Raw genomic sequence first — 25,034 nt, 5'->3', positions numbered from 1 at the left:
CTCCTTTTTACCCTCCCCCCTTCTCCCGAATGCCCCAACCAGCTGCAGCCTCCTCCCATACTCCCCTCCTTCAGGTGGGGTAATGGTCCGTCCCAGGGTGTCGGGCCTGTTCTGGAGGGAGGCAAGCGTAAATGGTATATTCCACTGCCTTCATTACCTTCCCGCTTTCCGCGCTCCTGTGTTCTGTTTCCCCCTACCAAATGAAGCTTAGTAGACTGGCCCGAAAGAAGGCGGGGGAGCCGGGCGGAGGGGACCGGTCTGAGCCGGTCTGCAGCGCAGGCGCAGTGCGGATAAACAGGAAGCGGGCGGTAGAGGCAGCGGCAGGGGAGAGACAGGAGCTTCGAGGGGAAACTGCAGAACAGCTAAGATTATCGGGAGGGCAACAGAGGCTAACTGAGGACGGGAAGGAGAGCCTCGGCCATCTGCTCGCAAGGAACGAGCGGTCACAGCCTCGCTTTCCGCTTGGGCTTCTGCCTCCCCAGCTTAGGCTGAGGCAGCGCCTGACAAAGGGCTCGCGGTGCCGCCGCCCTTCTCATCCGGGCATTCGGGTCCTTGCGGAGAGGGAGGGGGAAGGGCAGAGAGGGAGGGGAAGGAGCAAGTGGGGCGCGCGCTTGGAGCTGAGGACCTTTCTAGGGCTGCGGGCCTGCGGCCCAACGGACGGAGGCCGAGGAGGACCCGCAGAGGTGGCGGCGGCCGGGGGCAGGAGAATGGTGCAGAAGGAGAGCCAAGCGGCGCTGGATGAGCGGGAGAGCGAGCTCAGCTCCAACCCTGCCACTTCCGCGGGGGCATCGTTGGAGCCACCGGCAGCTCCGGCCCCTGGAGAAGACAACCCAACCGGGGCCGGGGGAGCGGCAGTGGCCGGGGCGGCAGGAGGGGCTCGGAGGTTCCTGTGTGGCGTCGTGGAAGGTGAGCGCTCTGGCGCGGGCTGGACTGGAGCGGCCTCCTTCCCGCCCCGCCCCAGTACTAACACATTCTCTCCTGGGGGTGAGGGTGGCGGTGCTTTCAGGGGGCTCCAAAAGGCTGTTAACCCTTTGGTCTGAAATTTGGCCCTGCTAAAACGAGGGGAGAGACGAGACGGTGGGCGAGTTTCTCCTCACGTCCTTAAACTGCGTCGAGTTCTCTGGCTGCTAACTGGCCTGACCGCACCCGTCTTGGGCTTGGAGCCAGGCTGACTCCTGAGGAGGCGGTGGTAAGGAGTCTAGTGTTATATTAGGCTCTGAGTTATACTTATTTGTACCTGGGGATCTTATTTCCTAAGGATGCCTGCATTCGAATGAAAAAAAAAATGTGTACATTGCTTCTGTTCCCACCCTTTGGGGAAAAATCAGCCCACACAGACGTTGCTGCTTGTACTCCTGTAGTGAAGAGAAGCACACGCAGCCTACACAGCATTACAAGTTCCTTTCTGCTTAGAAATTTTTTTTTTTTTTTGCTGGCCAGCCTCCCTGCTCCCCCTTAAAGATTCATTTGCAGCCTAGAAAATTGCCCTCTTTCCCAACTATTGTACTTTGCTCTCGAGGGGTGAAGCTTTGACTTTACGAAGTATCAGAGATATGCAATTTGAATTTAGTGACCGAAGAAGAGGTTTTAAAATGCCTTTCTCGCCGTCTCCTTTCCCATTTACAGTTGAAGGAATGATGGACTTTTTAGGTAGTAAGGGAAAATTACCAAAAGATTGTGTCACACTTTCTGGATAGGAATGGCAGATATTCCACCCTGCATTTTATTGAAGCACGAATCAGTTAAGTTATTGCTCTTTTCTTCAAGTACAGCATATATTTGAACTGTCTGAAGTATTTAGGCTGACCCAGGGTTTCCTAGATGTCTTATTAGTTCTCTCCTGTACTTAATGGTGTGGATAGAAGTATAAAATTAGTCTTTGTAAAAAACACAAAAGGTATGGAAAAAGTAAAGAAGGGTTGTCCTCTTAGTTGAGAGCATTAGCTTTTCCGTTGTTGTCACCTATATAGAGTATTCTTTTTAAAAAGTAGGTGATGGTCGTGGTACTTTAGATAATGTTTAATTGTAGGGGAGAACAGACTGCAGTTACAATAAGTTGTGAAGAATTCAGCCAAGTTAATTGTCCTGCAGAATTTGGGGGAAGACAGAATAGAAAACTATTTACTGTATGAAATGTTTATGAAAACATGATTGCTTTGTGTGACTTATATGTTACTGTATCCATTGGGCTTGTTTGAGTGCAGAGATATTTTAGAAAAAGAATCTGTATTTTGTTACCAAAGATCACTGGGTGGAGGGTTGAGGAATGCTGGGGGATATGGAAATTTCAGAGCTAGACTGGAGTGAGTCTAAGGAAAGTTGCTAGTCCCTTGCAACTTTAGTAATTAAAGGAGAAAGCTTATTGTGGTTTAAATTGGTTTGTTTTGAATAGTATTAAAAGGAGACTCTTCGTATGTTCATATGGTAGAGAATAAAGTTGTCCTCAATTCTCATTTCTGTTGTCCTTCTTCCCTCCCATTACCATGTATATACTTTCTTCGTGACTGAGCAGCTGAGCCAGCACTGATTTTTTTTTTTTTTTGGAACTAATTGGTTGGCACCAGTCCTAAAATGAATTGAGTATAGGAATACTGTAGTTACTGCCAGGATTTCTTTTTTTGTTTTCTTTCCCTCACAATCCTTTGTTGGTTTTAATTCATGTGTTAATGGCATTGCTTCCTTTTTGTCTTTCTGTCGTGCCAATCAACCAAAACCATGAATCTGAGTCTCAAAGAGCCAAGGTAGGGTTTCTAAAGATTAAAATGCTTAAGTTAGACATCTACGAAATCTTTCTTTTTTATATTGGAACAACTCTAAAGGGATGTTTAATGCCTTCTCCTGTAAGTGAAAAATGATAATACTAAAGGGCTGTTGGAAAGCTAAAGACTTGTGTAAATTTCACCAAATTAAGAATTTTTTATATCCCCTGTGAGAGGGTAACATTGGATTGTCAAGATTGAAAGTGCTGCAGTTGCATACACTGGTATGCAATGAATTTTTCTTTGGTCTGTCATTGTCCTTTTGTGGTGCAGGGGAATAGTTTTGCCTAGAGGTTGGAGCTGAAATTTCCCATCTAGATTAATCTCTTACATAGGCTGTGTATGTTTGTGTAGAGCATTTTGTGTTCAGAATGCTTTTATTAACCATCTACATGGTACTCCTGAGAGGTTGTCCTTACCTTTTGGACATGATTAGACTAAGACAGGTAGAAAATAAAGGTTAGGCAAGATGTAAGGTATGTGTGGTTCAAGCTGTGATTAGCACACTAGGGAGCTCCAAATACCAGTTTGGTGCTTATTTGACAATTTAGGTCATCATTCTGCAAGTTTGTTTTCTGCAGTGTGCCTAGCTAGTGCTTTGCCCCCTTTTGGGGCACTTTGGGGCAAGTCCAGTCACATTCTTGAATTTTAATTTGTTCAAAGCTTTGTTCTATAATTAAGATTGCTTGAGAGTTTGATGTTTGGGCCATTTTCTCTTTCCTCACCCCTCTAAAAGCAGTTTTACCCCCTCTTAGGTAGTAATTATTAACAGTTTGGCTTACTTTGCTTCCCCTTCCCAATGTAAGATTGAGATACTCTCACTCTGTTGCCTGGCCTTTAGAGTGTAGTGGCATTGTCATGGCTCACTGCAACCTCAAACTCTTGGGCTCAAATGATTCTCCTGCCTTAGACTCTCAGTGGCTAGGACTACAGGCCCAGGCCACTACACACAAGTGCTAATTTTTTATTTTATTTTATTTTTTTATTTTTTTGTAGAGATGCTATGTGGCTCAGGCTGGTTTCCAACTTCTGGCCTCAAGCAATACTCTCACCTTGGCCTCCCAAAGTGGTGGGCTTACAGGCGTGAGCCACTGTGCCTGGCCTTATTTAGTCTTTATTGATAGTGAAAAAAGATGATAGGTTTAATTGTTTTTCAATAACTGTCACATAAATAACAAATATCCTGCTAGAAAAATAAGAAAACTTAAGCAAAACGGGAATGAAATTAATCACCCAGAGATAAAGAAACCTTAATGTTTTACTAAATATCCTTCAAATTTTGGTGTATTGTACACATTTTTTACAAAATGGGATTGTAGTGTGTGTTTTGTAACTTGCTTTTCTCAATAAAGCTTACCACATTTTACTGAAAATAATTTCATTCTTACTTTGAATCTAGGATTTTATGGAAGACCTTGGGTTATGGAACAGAGAAAAGAACTCTTTAGAAGGTAAATTTTTATTATATGAAGGAGAGAGGAGAATCTTGAACCCTTAACATTTCCTTTTGTTTGGAGAAATACTAACAAACCGAATAGCCCGAGTACAGTTTGTTGATTTCTCAATTGCAGAAGTTACTTTACCTTGGTCCTTTACTACTCACTTCACCTAGGCCAGTGGTTTTCAGACTTTTCCTGAGGAAGCTGAACAGGTTTTGGGCTTTGCCTCCCTCACCCAGAGCTGTCATGTTTTTACTTAAGATTGTTTAATTTGTTGACATATGTTATAATATTTAATTTTTAAAAATTAGAAAAAGGTTAAAAAGTACTATCCCAGAATATTGCTAGCTTTGTATGAGGTGGATATGCTCTCAGAAGAGGGAAAAAAATGGAAATCTAGAGCCTATAAATGTTGTCTATTTACATGTTTAATTTTCTTTCTCCTTAAGGCTCCAGAAATGGGAGTTAAATACATACCTGTATGCCCCAAAAGATGACTACAAACATAGGATGTTTTGGCGAGAGATGTATTCAGTGGAGGAAGCTGGTAATCTTTTTCTCTTTAATCCATAAATTCAGAGTATGTGAAGAAAACAGCTATATTTTAAATGTAGTGGTACAAGAATTTTCTTAAGTATTTCATTTTTACTTTGTGGGTATTTTCCTTCCCTTCTATCTGGTAACTGTGCAGTCTGTGTGAGTTAGTGGAGATTGAGAGAGTAGCACTAACAAGATCATGACCATAAGTGTGATTCATGGGTGTGCCAGTCTCACTTAACCTATTCTGTGGTCATAGATTCTACTGCTTGCTTCTGCCAGTGGTCTAAACGATAGGCCACTGGACATAGAAGAGGTGTTGAAGCGGGGCTAGGGCTAGGGCAAGGCGAGTGAGGCACCTACCTACCTTGAGTGCAAATTTTAAGAGACTCCAAAAAAATCAATAATCAAGATAAATAATATTTTATGCAGTTTTTTTAAAAAAACTAAAATTAATGCAAAAAATCCATGGTTGGACAAAATACCAAAATTTTAAGTAAAGACAGGATCAGTGTTATTGATTGCCGCTTTTGCTTCAGGCTTTAGTATGGCGTGTCCTTGTTGACTGTTACTGATCCTTAGCTTTATATTTAAAATGAAGACCTTAACCTCATTGGGTGAAATGGAAAGCCATAACAGACTATCCTTGCAACACACATTCTTAGGTTGAGTCAGTTACATAAAATTGATAAATAAGTTAGTAGTATATCACAGAGCCTCCTTGTAAATTAGACAAGTAATGTACTTGGTTACCAGTCCAGCCAAGGTACTGAAGGCAGAAAGTTTTCTTGAGTTATGAAGAAGCAATTAAAACTTATCCCATCTCCATATAATGTTGTTGTTTACTACTCTATATAATTTAAGTGTGCCTTCAACTTAATTATTTTCTGGTGGTGCTGGTAATGAAATGTAATGTGATTAATAAAATAGAGTCAAATGACTATCTTGAAATACCACTGAAAGTTATTCAAAGATAATGTCCTGTGGTATGTGTTAGAGTATTTAAATTTACTTAGGAAAATTGTCATATTTTAAAAGCTTAAAATCTGTAATGAATGTTTTTCCTGTAGATGGAAAAGATGAGGCGTTAGAATTGTTAAGATCATCACTGACCCTGGTCCTTAAGAAGGCATTGTCTCTCTTTCAGAGTATAAAGTAGTTATGTGTAGATCTATTTAGTTCAGAATTTCAGTTCAAAAAAAAAAGAAGCAGCAGCATTTATACCTTTCAAATGCTAAAGGAAATAGAAATGGCTTCAGTTCAGTGAGAGAATTGACACAATTGAGTGTTTTTGAGAGATGGCAATGAAAGGAGGAGAGAATGCTTTATTATTTTTAATTTTTTTCTTTTTTCCTAACTGCTAGATTACATGGGAAGGAGAATTCTTTATTGATTTTAGCTTGTTTTCCCAGAAGGTTAAGAAACTATTTGGAAGTGAAAAAGAAGGGCCTCTTATTTTCTGTTGGTTCAAATAAATCAAAAGTGTGAAAACTATTGTTCTTTTACTGAGACATTAAATCACTTCAGGCTTGTTTCATTTTGTATGGCCTATTGTTACATTGGACATGACAGTTTTGTAAAATTTAAGGAACTTTTTCTTTCCTGTAAGTTGGAAGAAATGACCTCTTCAGTTGAAAAGTGAAGGTTATTTTAGTTTTCTATGCTGCTTTCTAAAAACGTGGACTCTGTTCTTTAGAGCAACTTATGACTCTCATCTCTGCTGCACGAGAATATGAGATAGAGTTCATCTATGCTATCTCACCTGGATTGGATATCACCTTTTCTAACCCCAAGGAAGTATCTACATTGAAACGCAAGCTGGACCAGGTAATTTCTTACTTTTTCATCATTTTTCCTGACTCAATACTTGAAACTAAAAGTTTTCTGAGTTACTTTTTTTTTTTTTTTTTTTCTTTTTGAAATGGGGTCTCACTGTGTTGCCCAAGCTGGTCGCAAACTCCTGGGCTCAAGTGATCCCTCCCTTTACAGGCACACGCCACCGCACCTGGCTCTGAGTTGCTTTTTATGATGTTAAAAGGAGATTAAATTTATACTACTTTGTATCTGTAGGAATTTTTTAGTTTTAATGCATCTGATAGAGGAATATATTTTCCAGAGTAAGTCAAAAGAACTTTACTGGAGGTACCATTGCTTCTCAAATTTTAGTTTGCGTAAGAACTACCTAAAAGAATGTTTAGAAGTGTTGCTTAAAAGAATGTTGACTGCTAGGCTTCATTTCCGTATTCCTATGCTAACATGGGATAGGGACCAGGAATCTAGGTGATTCTGAAATAGGTGATCCAGAACCACATATTGAGAAACTATATATATCATTGGGTGCTTGAATGGATTTGTGACTGAGGTTATAGAAACAGGGTTTTACTTGTTAGACTTCAGTTCTATCAGTTATATGGGCAAGAGATGTACTTCAGTCTGGAAATGGCTAGTTTCCTAAGATGAGAAGAAAAACAAGACTAGGTAGACATGTAAGCTATTGGTGAACTTGATTTGAGTCTAAAGTCTACTGAAAAACTGCACATTTTCTTTTTGGTAAAGTGTAAGGCTCCGGTTTTCCCATTGTTTTTTAAGTTTGCTGATATTTCTTTTTGAGACAAGAGTCTTACTCTGTTGCCTAGGCTAGAGTGCTGTGGCGTCAGCCTAGCTCACAGCAACCTCAAACTCCTGGGCTCAAGCAATGCTCCTGCCTCAGCCTCCCGAGTAGCTGGGACTACAGGCATGTGCCACCATGCCCGGCTAATTTTTCTATATATATTTTTTAGATGTCCATATAATTTCTTTCTATTTTTAGTAGAGACGGGGTCTGGCTCTTGCTCAGGCTGGTCTCGAACTCCTGAGCTCGAACCATCCACCCGTCTCGGCTTCCCAGAGTGCTAGGATTACAGGCATGAGCCACCGCGCCCAGCCAAGTTTGCTGATATTTCTATGTACGTATTTTGTTTCTTTAGGCAAAAGAATTTTTTAGGTAAAAAATTTAAGGTAGCTAAAATTTTTATGAATGAGGTTATTTCCCTATTTGATCAAATTCTACTATTGTGTTCTTTCTGATTCATGCCTAGTTAGGTTTATCTGCAAAGGGATTAGGAGAATCAACGTGCCTTTGTGGACTAGAACAAAACCTGGGTTTTTCATGTTTTGGGTTTACTTATTGTTTATGTTTCTGTTTTTTTTTTTTTTTTTTTTTTTCCCTCTATTGGGTCTTCTACAGTCAGCAGCCAAGGAGTTAGGAGGCAAGCCCATGTTGCAGAAGTTTTGCTGGAGGTTTGTCATACAGGTTGAGTAGCCCTAATCCAGAATTTGAAATCTGAAATGCTCCAAAATATGAAACTTTTTGAATGCCAGTGTGATGCTCAAAGGAAATGCTTATTGGAGCATTTTGGATTTTGGATTATCAGATTAGGGATGCTGAATATAATGCAAATATTCCAAAATCTGAAACATTTCTGGTCCCAACTGTTGTGGATACGGGATACTCAACCTGTATTGCATTCAAACCCAAATGAAAAATGGTCCGAAAACTCTGTCTAGTTGTGTAACTTAGAATTTCTTTCATTGAAAGTGTAAAAATAATAGGTCTGGCTTTGAACATTGTGCTAAGGAAAGTATTTGACTATATACATTAATATTTGGAATCCTTTATTTTTTACTCTCAGGTAAGCTGCATCTTGATTTTTTTCTTTTTCTAGGTTTCTCAGTTTGGGTGCAGGTCCTTTGCTTTACTTTTTGATGATATTGACCATAATATGTGTGCAGCAGACAAAGAGGTATTCAGTTCTTTTGCTCATGCCCAGGTCTCCATCACAAATGAAATTTATCAGTACCTAGGAGAGCCAGAAACTTTCCTCTTCTGTCCCACAGGTATTGTATATAATGTAGCTTTATATTTAACTAGTCTTCTTGAACTATATCACTTAACTTCCAAAGGACCATGTATGAGCCCTATTGGGACACTCCACCCCCACTCTGGTGTATAAAAGTAGGACTTCTTTTTCTAGAAGATGTTTCTAAAGATCTTAAAGTGGAAACATTTTAGGAATTAATAAGTGACAACTGACTAGGCAAAAGATTTTATGTGTTTTTTGGTACTGGAAGTATATGAACATTACATTGTGAGGATCAAAGGAGAAATAGTATTGAAATGAAAACTGGAAAAAAATAATTTACATTGCTTTTAACTTAGTCACTTCTCATTTCCTCCTACTTTCCCCCTTTTTCTCCCCATGCATATCTATCCTCGTTTTCATTCCTCCCACTACCATCTGGGCTTTTATTTTCAGTAGTCAGTGTAAGAAGCTTAATAACTTTTCCCCCTTTCCTTTTTCCCTTTCTGGTTCTTTCCGTTGAAAATGTTCCATTCTCTTTTAGTTGCTTCTCAAAATTCAACTTGTAAGAAATTTTCCCCAGACTTGATTTCTTGTTCAGGAAGAGACAAGTTAGTTCTAAGAAATTTTAGACTGAATTATTTAACTTTGTGCACATGCCTATATTGGAGTATAGTGAGCCAAGAGCCTTATTATAGTGGTCTGATACTACATGAGTATTCAGATAATGTTTAATAGGATTATACTGGGAATTAATTCACCACAAGTTACAATATAAGTTTCAGTTGAGTACTAAAAGCCATTGGCATGATCTTGTATCAGTTCTGTTATGTTATAATTCATTGTATTTGGCCTCTGATTATAACTGAGAGATGTAGGCTATTTGCAATTATGTAGAAAATATTAAAATTCTTATGTTTCTTTAGTAAACTTTAATAACTGTAGAATCATAAGGATTGATATGTACTGCTGTTGCAGAAAGAATATCAGATTTTGTGGATTGATTGTTAAATGAACTACCCACTTGAGTTTTACTTCCTTTTAGGAGGTCTTTTATCATTTGGATGATAGAATTGGTAGACATTTTTTCACCATTCAAATAATCATGACCATTTCACTCCTGACTCTTACTTAATTTTTCCCTCTATGTTTAGAATATTGTGGCACTTTCTGTTATCCAAATGTGTCTCAGTCTCCTTATTTAAGGACTGTGGGTGAAAAGCTTCTACCTGGAATTGAGGTGCTTTGGACAGGTAAGTCTTTAAGACTTATAGAGTAAAACTTGAGTTACTAACTAGGATTTGGAGAAATTGGTTGTTCTTGTTAATTGAAAACGTTGTAAAACTGAGTATTAACCAGAAACTTGTTATAAAGTATACTTTCTTTTACACCGTATGCACTCTTCCCTTACTATAAAAAAAAATCTTTAAGGATTTTGCAGTTACTGAATAAATAATAAAGAACTATAGGAAACTGGGCTAAAGAGTATTGATCCCAGCCCTAGGAGACTGTTCTGTTTTATAAAATAAAGAAATAAAACTGAGTAAAAAGATGTTGCTGTGTTTAAAAAGAAAAATTGTTAGAGATTGTACATATAAGGAAAACATGGTAAAAAGTTGTGTATGTACAGTATATTTTAAAGAACCACGTGTGAGTTTTCAAAACATTTTTAAATTTTTAATTATGGATATGAGGTTTTAACTTACTGTGGTCATTATTTCTAGGTCCCAAAGTTGTTTCTAAAGAAATTCCAGTAGAGTCCATTGAAGAGGTTTCTAAGATTATTAAGAGAGCTCCAGTGATCTGGGATAACATTCATGCTAATGATTATGATCAGAAGAGACTATTTCTGGGCCCGTACAAAGGAAGATCCACAGAACTCATTCCACGGTTAAAAGGAGTCCTAACTAATCCAAATTGTGAATTTGAGGCCAACTATGTTGCTATCCACACCCTTGCCACCTGGTACAAATCAAACATGAATGGAGTGAGAAAAGATGTAGTGATGAGTAAGTAGCCTATACCTGATCCTTGACCTTGGGAGGAGAGCTAGGGTTAACTAGAGCCAGTGGCAAGTGTATATTCCTTTGTCATCACAGTTTAAATGGTTTTATGAAGATATATTGTTCAGTTCTGTTAATGAGGTATGTATATGATAGAAGAAAGGCTGAGTGGCCTTGGACAAGTCACTTAATCTCATGGCCTCAGTTCTTTGTTTTTAAAATGTAATTCAGTCTTTGAAATCTGAGTAACAGACAAAATAGACATTTAGTATTCCCATTATCTCTAGAATCATCTGATTCTCTGTTTTCAGGCAGTTTTATTAATTGGGATATTTTAGATGACTAGATATTTTTATCTGAGTTACTTTGTATATGGTTTATATTCCTTTTTTTGGCAGTCAGCTTTCTCAGATTGAAACTATGTGTGATTTAGATTCAGCTTACATTTATGGAAAATATTCTTACTTTAGACATTGGTTTAATTTTTATTCATGAAAAATTCCTAATTAATGGAGTTCTAAGAGAATGCTTACTAATTGTTGATTTGTTTATATTTAAATAATCTATTATGCAGCATGTACATCTTCATGGGTACTGAGGATGCAAAGAATAAAGTAGTTCCTACTTTTGAAAGACAGTCTAGTGTTGGATAAGGCTTATAGGCAATTGTATTGTATTGGTGATAAGTATAACAGTTATCTATAAAGTGCTGTGTGAAGTGAACACAGAGCAGAGAGATTATTTCTACTAAGCAAGAGTGGTGTTAAGAGATGATTTCACAGATATTTAAGCTGGGCCGAAGTATAAGTAGAGTTTGCTGGGCATTAAAGTTTCATGGGTTGGAGATGAAAACACCGGACACTGAAATTTTGAAGTTATCTGTATTTTGGCCCATTTTGAGCTACTGAAATGTCGCATTATGACACTTGGTGTGTAGTTATATAGTTGTGGTCTATTTCTCAGTTCTGTAACCCTCTTTCCAATTGTTTGTTGAGTTAATGTCTCTCTGTCATCCCCCTCTCCCCGATAAAAAACGAAAATTAGGAAGATAATTTCAATCCCCTCTGTGCACATGGTACTTAGCTCCTCCATCTTTTAAGGTAGATCATGGGACTCTTATTAAAGAATAGCAGACACTAGCCAGACAGGATCATGTGCAGAGAGCTAAGAACAGAAGTTTTTTAAATACCAAGCTGAAATTTAGACTTAATTTTCCCCCATCCAAGTACTAACCAGGCCCAACCCTGCTTAGCTTCCGAGATCAGAGGAGATCTGGTGCATTCAGGGTGATATGGCCATAGGCAATTTTCTCTGCCACTATTCTGGTTCGGAGCTTCATTGCTCCATGTGTGCTCTTATGTGGGTGATCTGTTGATTTTCTTTTCTTGTAATGAAGTTATAAGCCCCCGAAGGCTAGGGGATGTTTTCTTTATGTAAAGCATGGTGCCTTTAACCTTGCATTCCTGATAATTGGAACTCTGGACATTTATAATTGACTTTTCCAGTGATTCTGAAATTAGTTACTTCTTCTTTCTTTCTTTTCTTTTTTTCTGGTTATTCCTTATTTCAATTAGGATTTTATATTTAACATTGCACTTAGGTGACTATTCTAGATGAAAAGGTTTAGTGAAGGGTCTTGCTTATGTTTGCATTTTTGTTTATTCTCATTCTAGTTCTTTGCTTCTGGTTGTACAGTAACAACTAGTTGCATTTATTCATATGACTTGTCAGGAGGCTTTTGTAATCAAACGATTTTTGTGCTTTTTTTCTTTTTTTTTTTGCAGCTGACAGTGAAGACAGTACTGTATCGATCCAGATAAAGTTAGAAAATGAAGGCAGTGATGAAGATATTGAGACTGATGTACTCTATAGTCCACAGATGGCCCTAAAACTAGCTTTAACAGAATGGTTGCAGGAGTTTGGTGTACCTCATCAGTATAGCAGTGAGTTGGCTATTTTTTTGTAAGGGGGTTGGATCACATGGTTTGGTTGAGTCACAAAGAACATTGCCATGTGCCTTACCTTAGGCACTCTAAGCAAAGTGAAATTAAATGAAATCTAGGGATTTAGAGAATAAAGTTTTAAAAATCTTACTTTTTGGTCTTTGATAGATTTTTATCATGATGGAAGTGTAATGTGTCTTTAAAATATCTTTTTTGAAATAATTATTTGTTTTCATTATTTTACTTACTCAGTTTATTTATTTAAAACATTTTTTTTATGACACGGGGTCTTGCTCTGTCCAGACAGAGTGGACTGGAGTGCAGTGGTATAATCATAGCTCACTGCAGCCTCGAACTCCTGGGCTCAAGCAATCCTTTCACCTCAGCCTTCTGAGCAGCTAGGACTATAAGTGTGCACCACTACACCCAGCTAATTTTTAATTTTTTCTGGAGACAGGGTCTCACTATGTTGCCCAGGCTGATCTTGAACTCCTGGGCTCAAGAGATCCTCCCACCTTGGCTTCCCAAAGTGCTAGGATTATAGGCGTGAGCCACATGCCAGGTGTTAAGTGTTCTTAAATATAAATCTTCAATAGAGGACATAATAATAGATGTTGACATGCTTAATGATGTTTATTACTTGTTTCTCCTCTTCCCCTCTTCCTTTCCCACCTCCCTGTTATTTTAGAAAAATTTCTTTTTTTTTAGGGCATAAATTATTTGGAATCTCAAAATGAGGTTCCGGTTTACAGATGTGGTAAACAGAAGCATTTCTCTAAATCTAATTTGTTCTGTTTCTAATTCTGATTATCTCCGTGACAATTTTATTTATTTATTTTTGTAGGTAGGCAAGTTGCACACAGTGGAGCTAAAGCAAGCGTAGTTGATGGGACTCCCTTAGTTGCAACACCTTCTTTAAATGCCACAACGGTAGTAACAACAGTTTACCAGGACCCCATTATGAGTCAGGGAGCAGCTTTGAGTGGTGAGCCTACAGCTCTGACCAAGGAAGAAGAAAAGAAACAACCCGATGAAGAACCCATGGACATGGTAGTAGAAAAACAAGAAGAAGCAGATCATAAGAATGACAATCAAATACTCAGTGAAATTGTGGAAGCTAAGATGGCAGAGGAATTGAAACCAATGGACACTGATAAAGAGAGTATAGCTGAATCAAAATCCCCAGAGATGTCTATGCAGGAAGATTGCATTAATGATATTGCCCCTATGCAGACTGATGAACAGACAAACAAGGAGCAGTTTGTGCCAGGTCCAAATGAAAAGCCATTGTACACTGCAGAACCAGTGACTCTGGAGGATTTGCAGTTACTTGCTGATCTCTTCTACCTTCCTTATGAGCATGGACCCAAAGGAGCACAGATGTTACGGGAATTCCAGTGGCTTAGAGCAAATAGCAGTGTTGTCAGTGTCAATTGCAAAGGAAAAGACTCTGAAAAAGTGAGTATGCTTAATTTATCTGCTTCTGTAGTCTGGATGGTTCCCCATGCTGGTAATGTGGAGAATGTTCTTTAATGAGTACACTGGTAACTGGCAGAAAATTGACCACATTTTAAAATACGTTCTTTAAAGTGGATGTGGACTCTGCTGAATCTGGTACCTTCAGTTCCATAGTTTGACCTTCTCGTTTGGAATGATGGAAAGTCAATGTTGATTATTTTAGGAATATTTATCAGTTTGGGAAGACACAAAATGATACTTTAATGGTTAGGATAAATTGCAGCTATCTAATAACATAAACAGCTTAATTTTTAACTATGTCTTAGATTATTTTGTTAAGCTTGCAACTTTTTGAGTCTTTTTATTGATCCTCACTTAGATTGAAGAATGGCGGTCACGAGCAGCCAAGTTTGAAGAGATGTGTGGACTAGTGATGGGAATGTTCACTCGGCTCTCCAATTGTGCCAACAGGACAATCCTTTATGACATGTACTCCTATGTTTGGGATATCAAGAGTATAATGTCTATGGTGAAGTCTTTTGTACAGTGGTTAGGTAGGTGCACCAGGAATAGTCTCTTCTCATATATTGTCCCTTGAAAAAAAAATTATCCCACAGGGAGAAAAACCTTCAGAGAATTGGCAGATTTCCAAATCTTTTTCAATTCTTCACCTAGTTTTCTTTCAAAAGTAGGCATTATTGAAGACTTGAAATGCAAGTCTCAGTACTTATATCAAGCACATTAATTTTTCTCCCTTGGGCTAATTCAGCATAAATATCTTGAAAATATGTTAGAGATTACTGACTTTAACTTGCTCTGACTGAATGCTTTCTGGATGGAACCCTGTGTACCACTTTTATCTAATTTGGAGATGAGACACTATGAAATGTGACTCTGTAAGCTTTCTGCTGCTTGCTGTGTCTTGATAACATTAATGCTGTGTTTAACAGAACAGTTGCTGAAATGACCTAAGGGGCCTGGCAAGAGGAAGCCATCCTCCCAGCCCTGTGCGCATGCGAGCTCTAGTGGAAGGCTATTCTGGTGCTAGTTGGTATTATTTCACAAGGCTTTTTCTTTATCCTTCTACCAAGTAATTGGTTTTACCAGGGGGTGGAAATTACAATCCCCTTAAAACTCTGTGTTTCATTAAATGGATGTATGTCTCCTTTGAAAATGATTTTTTTTTTTTTAATTCTCAAACTTGGTAAAAAGCACCAGCATGGCCAAGTTTCTCCAGGGACCTCATTTTATTTCCAGGTTTTCAATCCAGCTATAAGGAATATGTAATGGACTTACATACAGCACACAGCAGGCAGCAAGGCTGACTGACATGTCATAGTTTTCATAGTAGTCACAAATACTGTGATAGGGGTTTTATGGTCTTGGTTGTGAAATAGATGTCTGAAACACTGTGAGCTTAGATTAATGAGTAGTAGGGAGATTTCTAACTTCCTACCTATATGCTTTTGGGTTTTTAAATATTAAAAAATAACCAGTTTTCCTATGATGCAACTAATTAGCTGTTAAAAGCAGAATCTGATTGTTAATTTTGAAAACACAGAACTTTTCTTTGGGTTGCTGTGTATATATCTATATATGTAGCACAACAGGTAGAAGAGAGAATTTTTACCCTCCTGTTAAAAGGCTCCAAGATATACCTCTTGTAGGTGGGAGACATCTGCCCTTTGACTCAGGAAAAACCTCTGTTTTGGTTGTTGGATGACAGCATTTGTCTTCCAGGCTTCTGGCCAGGGAGTTGTATTTAATCCTTTGTAGGAATTTAAATCTTAAATTTCCAAAGCCCTTAGGAATTTTAAACCCGAAGTCTGGATTATTGAATTTAAATATATCACTGAAAATATTTGATGTTCAACTTTTAATTCAAGAATTATTAAAAATTAAATTCTTGATTATATACAGTATTATTTCTTTCTCTTCTCAGACTTTATCTCTGTACTAAGCAATTATGTGGGTAGCTTTCCCAAATTGTACAGATAGCTGTTGTACAATCCTGAGGTCAGAGCATCTTAGAAATTTTAAATAATTATCTTGGCATCCACATAGCTTTACAAAAGCTCACGACAGGGAGAGTATTTTCTTGCTTCTATAGTAATTCAGGGGTGACTGATTAGAACCCTTCATTTTCCTCCTCTCTCCAGTCCAGCTGGCATTCAGTCCTTTAAAGAATGTGGCTATGCAGTACTTTTGATTACTAACGACTTCTATTATCTTCTTCCCCATTGTGTACAGATGGGAGAATCCTCAGCACAAGTGTCTACTACTATTGGATGGACAGCGGCAGATGCTCACAGCGCGTCATGATTAATTAGTTTAAATTGAAAGGTTCTATATGTGAGGTAGCTCAGGTAGATGTAAGGGCAGTAGGCATGAACTGAAGTCACGTTTGCGCAGCGACTGAGGCATTAACCATGTTTTCATTTACACAGCTCTTCGTACATGCAGCTTTTTATTGTAATAGTTGGAAGTGCTAGTTATGTTGTAGTCTCAAAGTGGGGGGTAGGGGAAATTGGCTGATCTTAAAGTTTAAGAGGTATGGTTTTTTCCTGCAGTGTAAATTACACTGAATTATGGAATGGGGCACTTTCTCTTCACAGTCTAAATTTTGACCCTATTTCATATTTATTTTACAAATATTACATTTTATGCTTTATAAAACTACCCCTACCCCTAAAAAATGACAAACCCAGACATAATCTCTTAATGGGCCTGAATTGTCAACAAAAAAATTGGTTTGCTTTGGGACTGTCTGACTAGCACACTATATCTTGTACTGATGAGACTGTTAACTTGAACAGGAGGTAGAATGCTGTCTTCCAATGGAAAAGAACTATATTGCGCTGCTTTATCTTGTCAGAAGACTAGGCAAGTGATTTTGGCCTCTAAACATTTGCCTTTAATTATCTCTTATTATTAGCTGGCTTTATTGCCTATGAAGTTGGTTAAGTGGTGACCTTAAGTACTGACTTCTGGACCTCAAAGCCTGCCATTCTGTGCATGTGTTCAGTGCATTGCAAAGATTATAATGGCTGATCAGAGGAATCAGATACTGTCATACTTTTAAGAAAAGTATGGACAAAGTAGGAGCATCAGTTGGCTCTCCTTAGATCTCAGAATCTGTCAGACTGGTATCATAACTAGCTTGGTCTGATTTTGAATTATCTTTGTCCAAAAAGAAAAAAGTTCTTAATTGTGTTTCATTTTGTCAACTTAATAACAACAATTTGTTTTATTTATTCTGCTGACCTTAGTTTTCTGACAAGATTAATCCCCCACCCCCTTTTTCCCTTTCCTGTATCCTTCCTCAAAATGTAAAATGTGACTTCAGACAGGTTTAATTCCTTCATGGGCTGTGATAATAAAATGTCTCATTATCTGTCATTCATTTCAGTTTATAGTTACTGTAATTTCATGATAGAGCAAGCAGCTGGCTTGATTTGTATAGCTGTATCCAGGGGAATGTATAAACTTGACCCAGACAAACTTGGGACTTACTTTCCTTCCGGTAATTAAAGAGTAGAACTCATAACTGATTATTCATTAACTAGAGGAAAGAACATTAGTATGCTATTATGAATTATTAGAAGTAATTATTATCACAGCCTTGCCCTAAAACCCTGGATTATTATTGTTAGAGAGCTATTTCCACAAAGTGTTTGTTGGTTTGTTGGACATTTGAGACCTCAGGAAAAATCCCCTTTCTCGTAACATTCTCCGCTTGGATCTGATCTCAACAGGGTGTCGTAGTCATTCTTCAGCACAGTTCTTAATTGGAGACCAAGAACCCTGGGCCTTTAGAGGTGGTCTAGCAGGAGAGTTCCAGGTATCAATATGAATTCACAACTGAATTGACATTTTCTTTGTTTTATGAGAAACCTTATGTTGCGCATCAGATGGCTGGAAGGATTGGTCTGCCGAAGGCTTTCTAGTCCCAAATTCAATTTAGTTACATAGCTGGATTTTAAATCAGATTTTCCTCCTCTTTCACAGTAATTTCTGAAGGAGATGCTGCCAATCCCCCCCGCGCCTGCGAAGCGCAGCGGCTCTAGGTATACACTTCACATTGTTTCTTTGCAGGTCGCACAGCATTTTAATCTGCGCCCGCAATGCACAATGCGCGCATGCTTGTCTGCCAGTGGAAACTCCATGAGCAAAAAAGATGAATAATTATGCAAGTGAATGGTGAAAGGATTTTGGATATTTATCTAATTATTTTTATAAATATAATTTGTGCTTGAAAGAATAGTCCATTAGTGAACATTTGAACAAAATAATTAAGTTTTTTTGCTGTTGGAATTTGTTCATGGACTTTCCAGGTGCTCTACTTTTCTCCCCCCAACAGGTGCTCTGCTGCGCACAGCAAACTGAAGCGCATTGCTTTGGGGATAAAGCGTCTCCTGGACAGATAACCCTCTTCAGACCAAACCTCTCCTCCTGACATTCTGTTCTGCCATCTTTAGAGAGATGGTCTATATAAGATTGGTTTAAAAAAATACAGTATTTGTCATAATTGGAATAGGTTTGTTTTTTGTTTTTATTTTTGTTTTTGTTTTTACTGTAAATTTAAATCCCCATTAATATGCTATTAAAGCTGTGTAACTCAGTTTGGGTAATTGCTATTCAGAAGCACTCCCCTCCCCCCAGCAAAGGTGTTTATATTAGTAAAGCATAGTACACCCCTCTTCTTTAGGTCTGCCTGCAGTAGCCAGTTAATGTTAAGTTGGTAATCTGCAGTGCACACCCATTTAAAGTAATGGATATCTTCCCAGCGCTAATCCATCTCCTTTTCTTTCTTCCCACAGCGTTTACTGCCAATTGATGGGGCAAATGATCTCTTTTTTCAGCCACCCCCTCTGACTCCTACCTCCAAAGTTTATACTATCAGACCATATTTTCCTAAAGATGAGGTAATTAATTATCTGTCTACCTGCCAATTTGTTGTATAGTTATGGTACATACTTAGAACTTACCTTTGAACTCACTGGCTAAAAGAATCTGTTCTGAAAATAAGAACTGTAGACGGAGAAAATTAACTAAAACATTCAAGACAAGAGGAGGAAACAGACAGAGAAATTTGAGGAAGAATCTAAGTAGTTTTAGACTACTAATATCTTGTGTTAAGTTCTTTATTTCCTGTCTTTAAAACATCAGATGAGGCAGGGTACAGTGGCTCACATCTGTAATCCTAGTACTTTGGGAGGCCAAGGCAGGAGGATAGCTTGAGCCCAGGGGTTCCAGACTAGCCTAAGCAACATAGTGAAACCCTGTCTCTATAAGAAATAGGAAAACTTAGCCAGGAGTGGTAGTATGGGCCTGTAGTTCCAGCTACTAGGGAGGCTGAGGCAGGAGGATCAGTTGAATCCAGCAGTTTGAGGTTGCAGTAAGCTATGATGACACTACTGCACTCTAGCCCTGGTGACAGAGTGAGAGTGTGTCTCAAAAAAAAAAAAAAAAAGATGTAATCAGAATTGGAGCTGGGCACAGTGGCTCATGCCTGTAATCCTAGCACTCTGGGAGGCGAAAGCAGGAGGATCCTTTTGAGCTTAGAAGTTCGAGACCAGCCTGGAGCAAGAAAGAGCAAGACCAGGTCTCTACTAAATGTAGAAAAAAATTAGCTGGGCGTGGTGGTAAGAGCCTGTAACTGCTCTTACTCGGGAGACTGAGACAAGAGGATCTCTTGAGCCCAGGAGTTTAAGGTTGCAGTGAGTTGTGAAGTTAATGTGTCCAAATGATGATGATGTCCTTGACTTCCAATATGGTAGTATTTTATAATTTTCAGTTGTGAAGTACCTACAGGCTGTTGACAGTCAGCTCTAGAAAAAAGGAAGCCTGTTTAAAGACAGTGACAGGTTTAAAACATTTTATAAGTGTTCTTAACATAGGAAAGTTGAGAGACTCTTCAACCTCAAAATTTGCTAGCCTTGGAATCCACAACTTACTACCAAAAACCATCCTGTACAAAACAGCTCTCAGTGTTTACTAAAACCTTGCTGTTCTCTGCTGGTTCTACAAATCTGACTCAATGAGTAAATGTTTATTTAACAAAGCAGAGGTGATACTTCGGATAGGCCTGACATTTTGTTACTCCCTCCCTGGAATGACTTACAAGTCATATTGTTCTTAGAGTCTGCTGCCTTTTTTTGTGATGTTACTCAACCAGATTATATTTTCAGGCCTCCGTGTACAAGATTTGCAGAGAAATGTATGATGATGGAGTGGGTTTACCTTTTCAAAGTCAGCCTGACCTTATTGGAGACAAGTATGTGATGAGTATTTGGATTTGGGAGTAGAAAATTTCATAGCCAAGTTTATCAGGTTGAGGGGAGGTGATGACAAGAAATAACTTAGTTTTAGTAAATCTGAATGTTAATATGTGTACATTTCTAGTTTCTTTTATACCAAATAGTTTCCATAAGTTGTCGAATCAAGTACATTGGGCCTTTTATCACTGAAATGTAAATTTTTTGTTAGTAACTTGTTAGCTTACTCTGGCCTCTTTCCTTCTGAGCAGGTTAGTAGGAGGGCTACTTTCCCTGAGCCTGGATTACTGCTTTGTCCTAGAAGATGAAGATGGCATATGTGGTTATGCCCTAGGCACTGTAGATGTGACACCTTTTATTAAAAAATGTAAAATTTCCTGGATTCCCTTCATGCAGGAAAAGTATACCAAGCCCAATGGTGACAAAGAACTCTCTGAGGCTGAGGTAATACACAGGTTAAGAATTATACTATGATAATGGTCTTACTTTGTTTTGTTTTTTAAATAAACTACTTATTAAAATAGAAAAGTAAGCAGATACATCATACAATCTTCTTTCTTTAATATCTTACAGAAAATACTTCTTAGGGATTACTGTTATTATTGTTTTTGAGACAGAGTCTTGCTCTGTTGCCTGGGCTAGGGTACAGTGGTGTCGTCATAGTTCACTGCAGCCTCAAACTCTGGGGCTCAAGTGATCCTCCTGCCTCAGCCTCCTGAGTAGCTGGGACTACAGGCATGTGCCACTGTGTCTGGCTAATTTTTCTATTTTTTGTGGAGACGGGGTCTCACTCTTGCTCAGACAGGTCTCTAACTCCTGAGCTCAAGGGATTCTCCCGCCTTGGCCTCCCAGAGTGCTAGGATTACAAGCGTGAGCCACTGTGCCCGGCCACTTAGGCTTGTTCGTAGCATGACCGTTTTTTAACTGTTCCCTCAACATTAGGACAGTTTTTGATTTGGGAATACTTGTAATATTTCCTCAGGTGAAAACACAGTACAGACAACTAAAGATCCTTTTATTTTTCGTCTTTGTTTTAAAGTACCAAACTTTTAAAAACATTCTGGCCTTTTTGTTGGGTACTCAGAGCAAGTTTAGGTCATTAAAATCTCTTACTTGTTTATTTGTCAAGAGGCTAACTTGCCTTCTCAGTAATGCATTTTTACATTGTAATTAAAAAATAATAAGAGTGAGCTTCTCTGAGAGTCTGCTCTGTGATGGGAGTACTTCTTGTCACGTCTGTCCTGTCCCAGCTTATGTGCATTTTTGCTCTAAAAAATTATTTTGCTCCACATTGGTCAATTTATGATTATTTTAGTTTATATGTCAGCATATGTGTTTTTAAAATAGTTCCTTCTTTCATTGGGTGTTAAGTCAGACACTGATAAAAAAATAAAAGAACAAAAACTTAAATAGTTCTTAGTTCTTTTTTTTTTTACTCACAGTGAAGGAAATCTTTCTTGATCATTTCTATGTTCAATAAATAGTTTTAGATACATATTTAGACTCTTCTTTATGACACTGTTTTTTCTTTGATGTTCTCCTTCCCCTTTTTTTCTTTCTTTCTTTCTTTTTTTTTTTTTTGGAGATGGGTCTTGCTATGTTGCCTAGGCTGGTATAGAACTCCTGACCTCAGACAGTCCTCCTGCCTTGCAAAGGGCTGGGATAAGAGGCCTGAGCCTCTGCGCCAGCCCGTCTTACCCTTTCCTAAAATTCACTACTCTTCCTCACACCAGGATACTCAGCATTCTCTCTGATAGTTTATTGCTGTATTTTAAACTTCTGCCCTTAGCCAGATGGCTATGTAACAAAAGGCTGGTTTGGAATAGCTTTGCTTACTTGTAATTACATTGACACTACAGTATTCTGGAGATTGAGCTGTTCCATATCTGACAGTTAACACTTTTTACCATAAGAACATATGAGAAGACCAGTGTGAGTCAGGCATGGTGGCTCACACCTGTAATCCCAGCACTTTGGAAGGCCAAAGCAGGAGATTGCTTGTGGCCAGGAGTTTGATACCAGCCTGGGCAACATAGTGAGACCCTGTCTCTACAAAAAATAAAACAGTTAGCTGGGTGCAGTGGTGCATGCCTGTAGTCACAGCTATTTGGGAGGCTGAAGCAGGGCGATTACTTGAGCCCAGGAGATAAAGGCTGCAATGAGCTACGATCGCTCCATGGTACTCCAGCCCAGGCCACAGAGCAGGACCCTGTCTGGGGGGGGAAAAAAAAAAAAACCAGTGTGTCTGTTGCAAACTTTTTTTTAAAAATTGTAAATTTGCAGAACAAAATTTACCTTAATCTTTTTAAATGTGTAGTGTTAAAGTATATTACACATTTTTGTATAAGCAATGCATTAAAATTTTTTTATTTTAGATTTACAGAAAAGTTGCAAAGTTATTAAATAATGCTGCTATACCTTACCCATTTTCTATATTTGTCAAGCATAGGAAACCAACATTCATACATTATTAAATGGCAAACTTTATGCACCAGTTTTTCTGCTAGTGTCCTTTTTCTGTTCCAGGATCTAATACCACATTGCATTTAAACTTTTTAAAAGTAAAAATGCTGGTCAGGTGTGGCTCATCCATGTAATCCTAGCACTTTGGGAGGCTGGGGTGGGAGGATCACTTGAGACCAGCCTAAGGAACATAGCCTGAGACCTGTCTCTACCAAAAAAAAAAAAAAAAACCCAGAAATTATCTGGGCATGATAGCACATGGCTGTAGTCGCAGCTACTCGGGAGGCTGATGCAGGAGGATTGCTTGAGCCCAGGAGTTTGAGGCTGCAGTGAGCTATGATGATGCCACTGTACGCTAGCCTGGGTAACAGAGTGAGACCCTGTCTCAAAAGAAAAAAAAAATGCCTCAGCTAGAATTACAACTTAATTAAATCTGAGTGTGATAATTATATAATGACTGGCTGGAAGAATTATTAAATACTGCTTTCCTTTTCCCATTACTAAGTTCTGTAGTTGGCATATAGGTGTATAATGGGTAGCTATTGAAAGTCAAGAGATTCTTTCTGATTTTTACAGAAAATAATGTTGAGTTTCCATGAAGAACAGGAAGTGTTGCCAGAAACTTTCCTTGCCAACTTCCCTTCTCTGATAAAGATGGATATTCACAAAAAAGTAACTGACCCAAGTGTGGCCAAAAGCATGATGGCTTGCCTCCTGTCTTCACTGAAGGCTAATGGTGAGTGCGATTAGCCTTTTGTGGAGTTGGTAGTGTTTTGGCAAAGTAGGGACAGGATTATATTTTAGAATAAAAAGGAAAGAAGTGAATTGTGAATTTATACTTCCTTCTCTACCGTTTAAGGTTTAGTTTTGAATTATTAGTGGTATATGAATTTCCTGTGTTTTAATCATTGAAAAATGCTGCTCTTTTACACTATGAAAGCTTTTTATAAACCCCAATTAAATGAGAAGTAAATATATGAGGATATATTTATTTTGCCAGGAGGCCCATAAATAATAGAGGAAAATTAAATGTGAACCTGAGGGAGAAACTTCACTTAGAAATGCAATTTTTGCTTAAGAATTTATCTAAATTCAGCCTTCAAAAATACTTGTATTATTGGTATGAAAACTTTTTTGTAAAGTAAATGTTTTATGCTTTAAGGGCTGCCTATGGTCTCTGTTGCATAGTCTCCTTTTTTAAAACAATCTTTTTTTAAAAAAATGTAAAAGACCATTTTTAGCCCTTGGACCATATAATAATAGGTATCATACTCTTGTTAAGAGGGTTGTTGGTACATGAGAATGCACCTGATTTATTGTTGCATCTTCATATCATTTGAGTCAGTGGTATCCTCTTTGTGGGATAATTTAAATAACTTTATCTGAAGAAAGGATAATTCTCAGTGTTGTACTTATAACTGAATCACGTAGATAGATGAGGTATGTCTTAAGACTATATGGGGCAGAGGCAAGGGTAATATATGTAACCTAAACATTTGTACCTCCATGATATGCTTAAATTAAAAAAAAAAATGGAAAAAAAAAAAAGAAGACTATATGGTATTCTGGTTATATTGGCTTGTGACATGGGCTGAAATAGGCTCTGCCCTGTGGGCCCCTTAACAGGTACTTTGTATGTTTTCAACAGAGGTATCCTTTGCATTGAAGTTTCATATACCCTGTTCCCTGAAAGATTTTGTTTATTCACTATTTAATGTTAATATGAATTCTTTAAATTGTGACATAAATTAAGGAGCTGGTATAGATAAGCCCCTATTATCTATATTATATATATTAAAGATAATTACAATTCACATTTATAATTCTCCTACTTGACTTATTTATGTTTTGAATATTTGTTTTATTTCTAGGCTCCCGGGGAGCTTTCTGTGAAGTGAGACCAGATGATAAAAGAATTCTGGAATTTTACAGCAAGTTAGGCTGTTTTGAAATTGCAAAAATGGAAGGATTTCCAAAGGATGTGGTTATACTTGGTCGGAGCCTGTGACATTTGTTGGTACTATGAACTGTCTAGAAAGTCTCTTAACTCCACCTTGTGGGTGGTGGTTGAGGTCTTGGTACAGTTTAGTCTCTGGAGTGGCAACAAATCAGCCAATTGGATTGGAAACAAAGAAGACTATGTAAAACTCACCCATCACACTTTCAGACTATTCACTGGTTGGAAGAAGATAGTATTGCTGCAAATGTTGTGTGAAACAGATATTGGCCTCCTGTTGGGGTCTTATATTAGGTGCCAAGACCTCTTACATGGGCTTATATAGGGAGGGGGTCTTCAATAAATGTAGTCAGCACTA

At 38.3% G+C, this 25,034-nt stretch overlaps 1 protein-coding gene across 3 annotated transcripts; it reads left to right on the top strand.

Annotated features, from left to right (window-relative positions):
* Positions 1-286: 286 nt before the first annotated feature.
* OGA (O-GlcNAcase) lies at positions 287-25,034 on the top strand. Of its 3 annotated transcripts, XM_069461120.1 has the most exons (16): positions 287-906; positions 4,159-4,210; positions 4,648-4,745; positions 6,432-6,562; positions 8,440-8,611; positions 9,729-9,827; positions 10,299-10,583; positions 12,362-12,520; positions 13,365-13,978; positions 14,358-14,532; positions 17,734-17,819; positions 18,799-18,903; positions 20,170-20,255; positions 20,508-20,700; positions 23,296-23,455; positions 24,591-25,034. In XM_069461120.1, exons 1-16 carry the CDS (start codon positions 708-710, stop codon positions 24,725-24,727), a joined length of 2,751 nt encoding a protein of 916 aa, XP_069317221.1. In that variant the 5' UTR covers positions 287-707; the 3' UTR covers positions 24,728-25,034. The 3 variants fall into 3 exon arrangements, with proteins under 3 accessions (XP_069317221.1, XP_069317222.1, XP_069317223.1); XM_069461121.1 differs by lacking the exon at positions 12,362-12,520; XM_069461122.1 differs by lacking the exons at positions 17,734-17,819; positions 20,170-20,255; positions 20,508-20,700; positions 23,296-23,455; positions 24,591-25,034 and having other exon boundaries at positions 312-906; positions 18,799-18,891.

The sequence above is a fragment of the Eulemur rufifrons genome, chromosome 28 (assembly GCF_041146395.1).
Source record: "Eulemur rufifrons isolate Redbay chromosome 28, OSU_ERuf_1, whole genome shotgun sequence".
Lineage (NCBI taxonomy): Eukaryota > Metazoa > Chordata > Mammalia > Primates > Lemuridae > Eulemur > Eulemur rufifrons.
The sequence above is the reverse complement of the archived record's forward strand: the minus strand, read 5'-3'. Positions and strand labels throughout refer to the sequence as shown.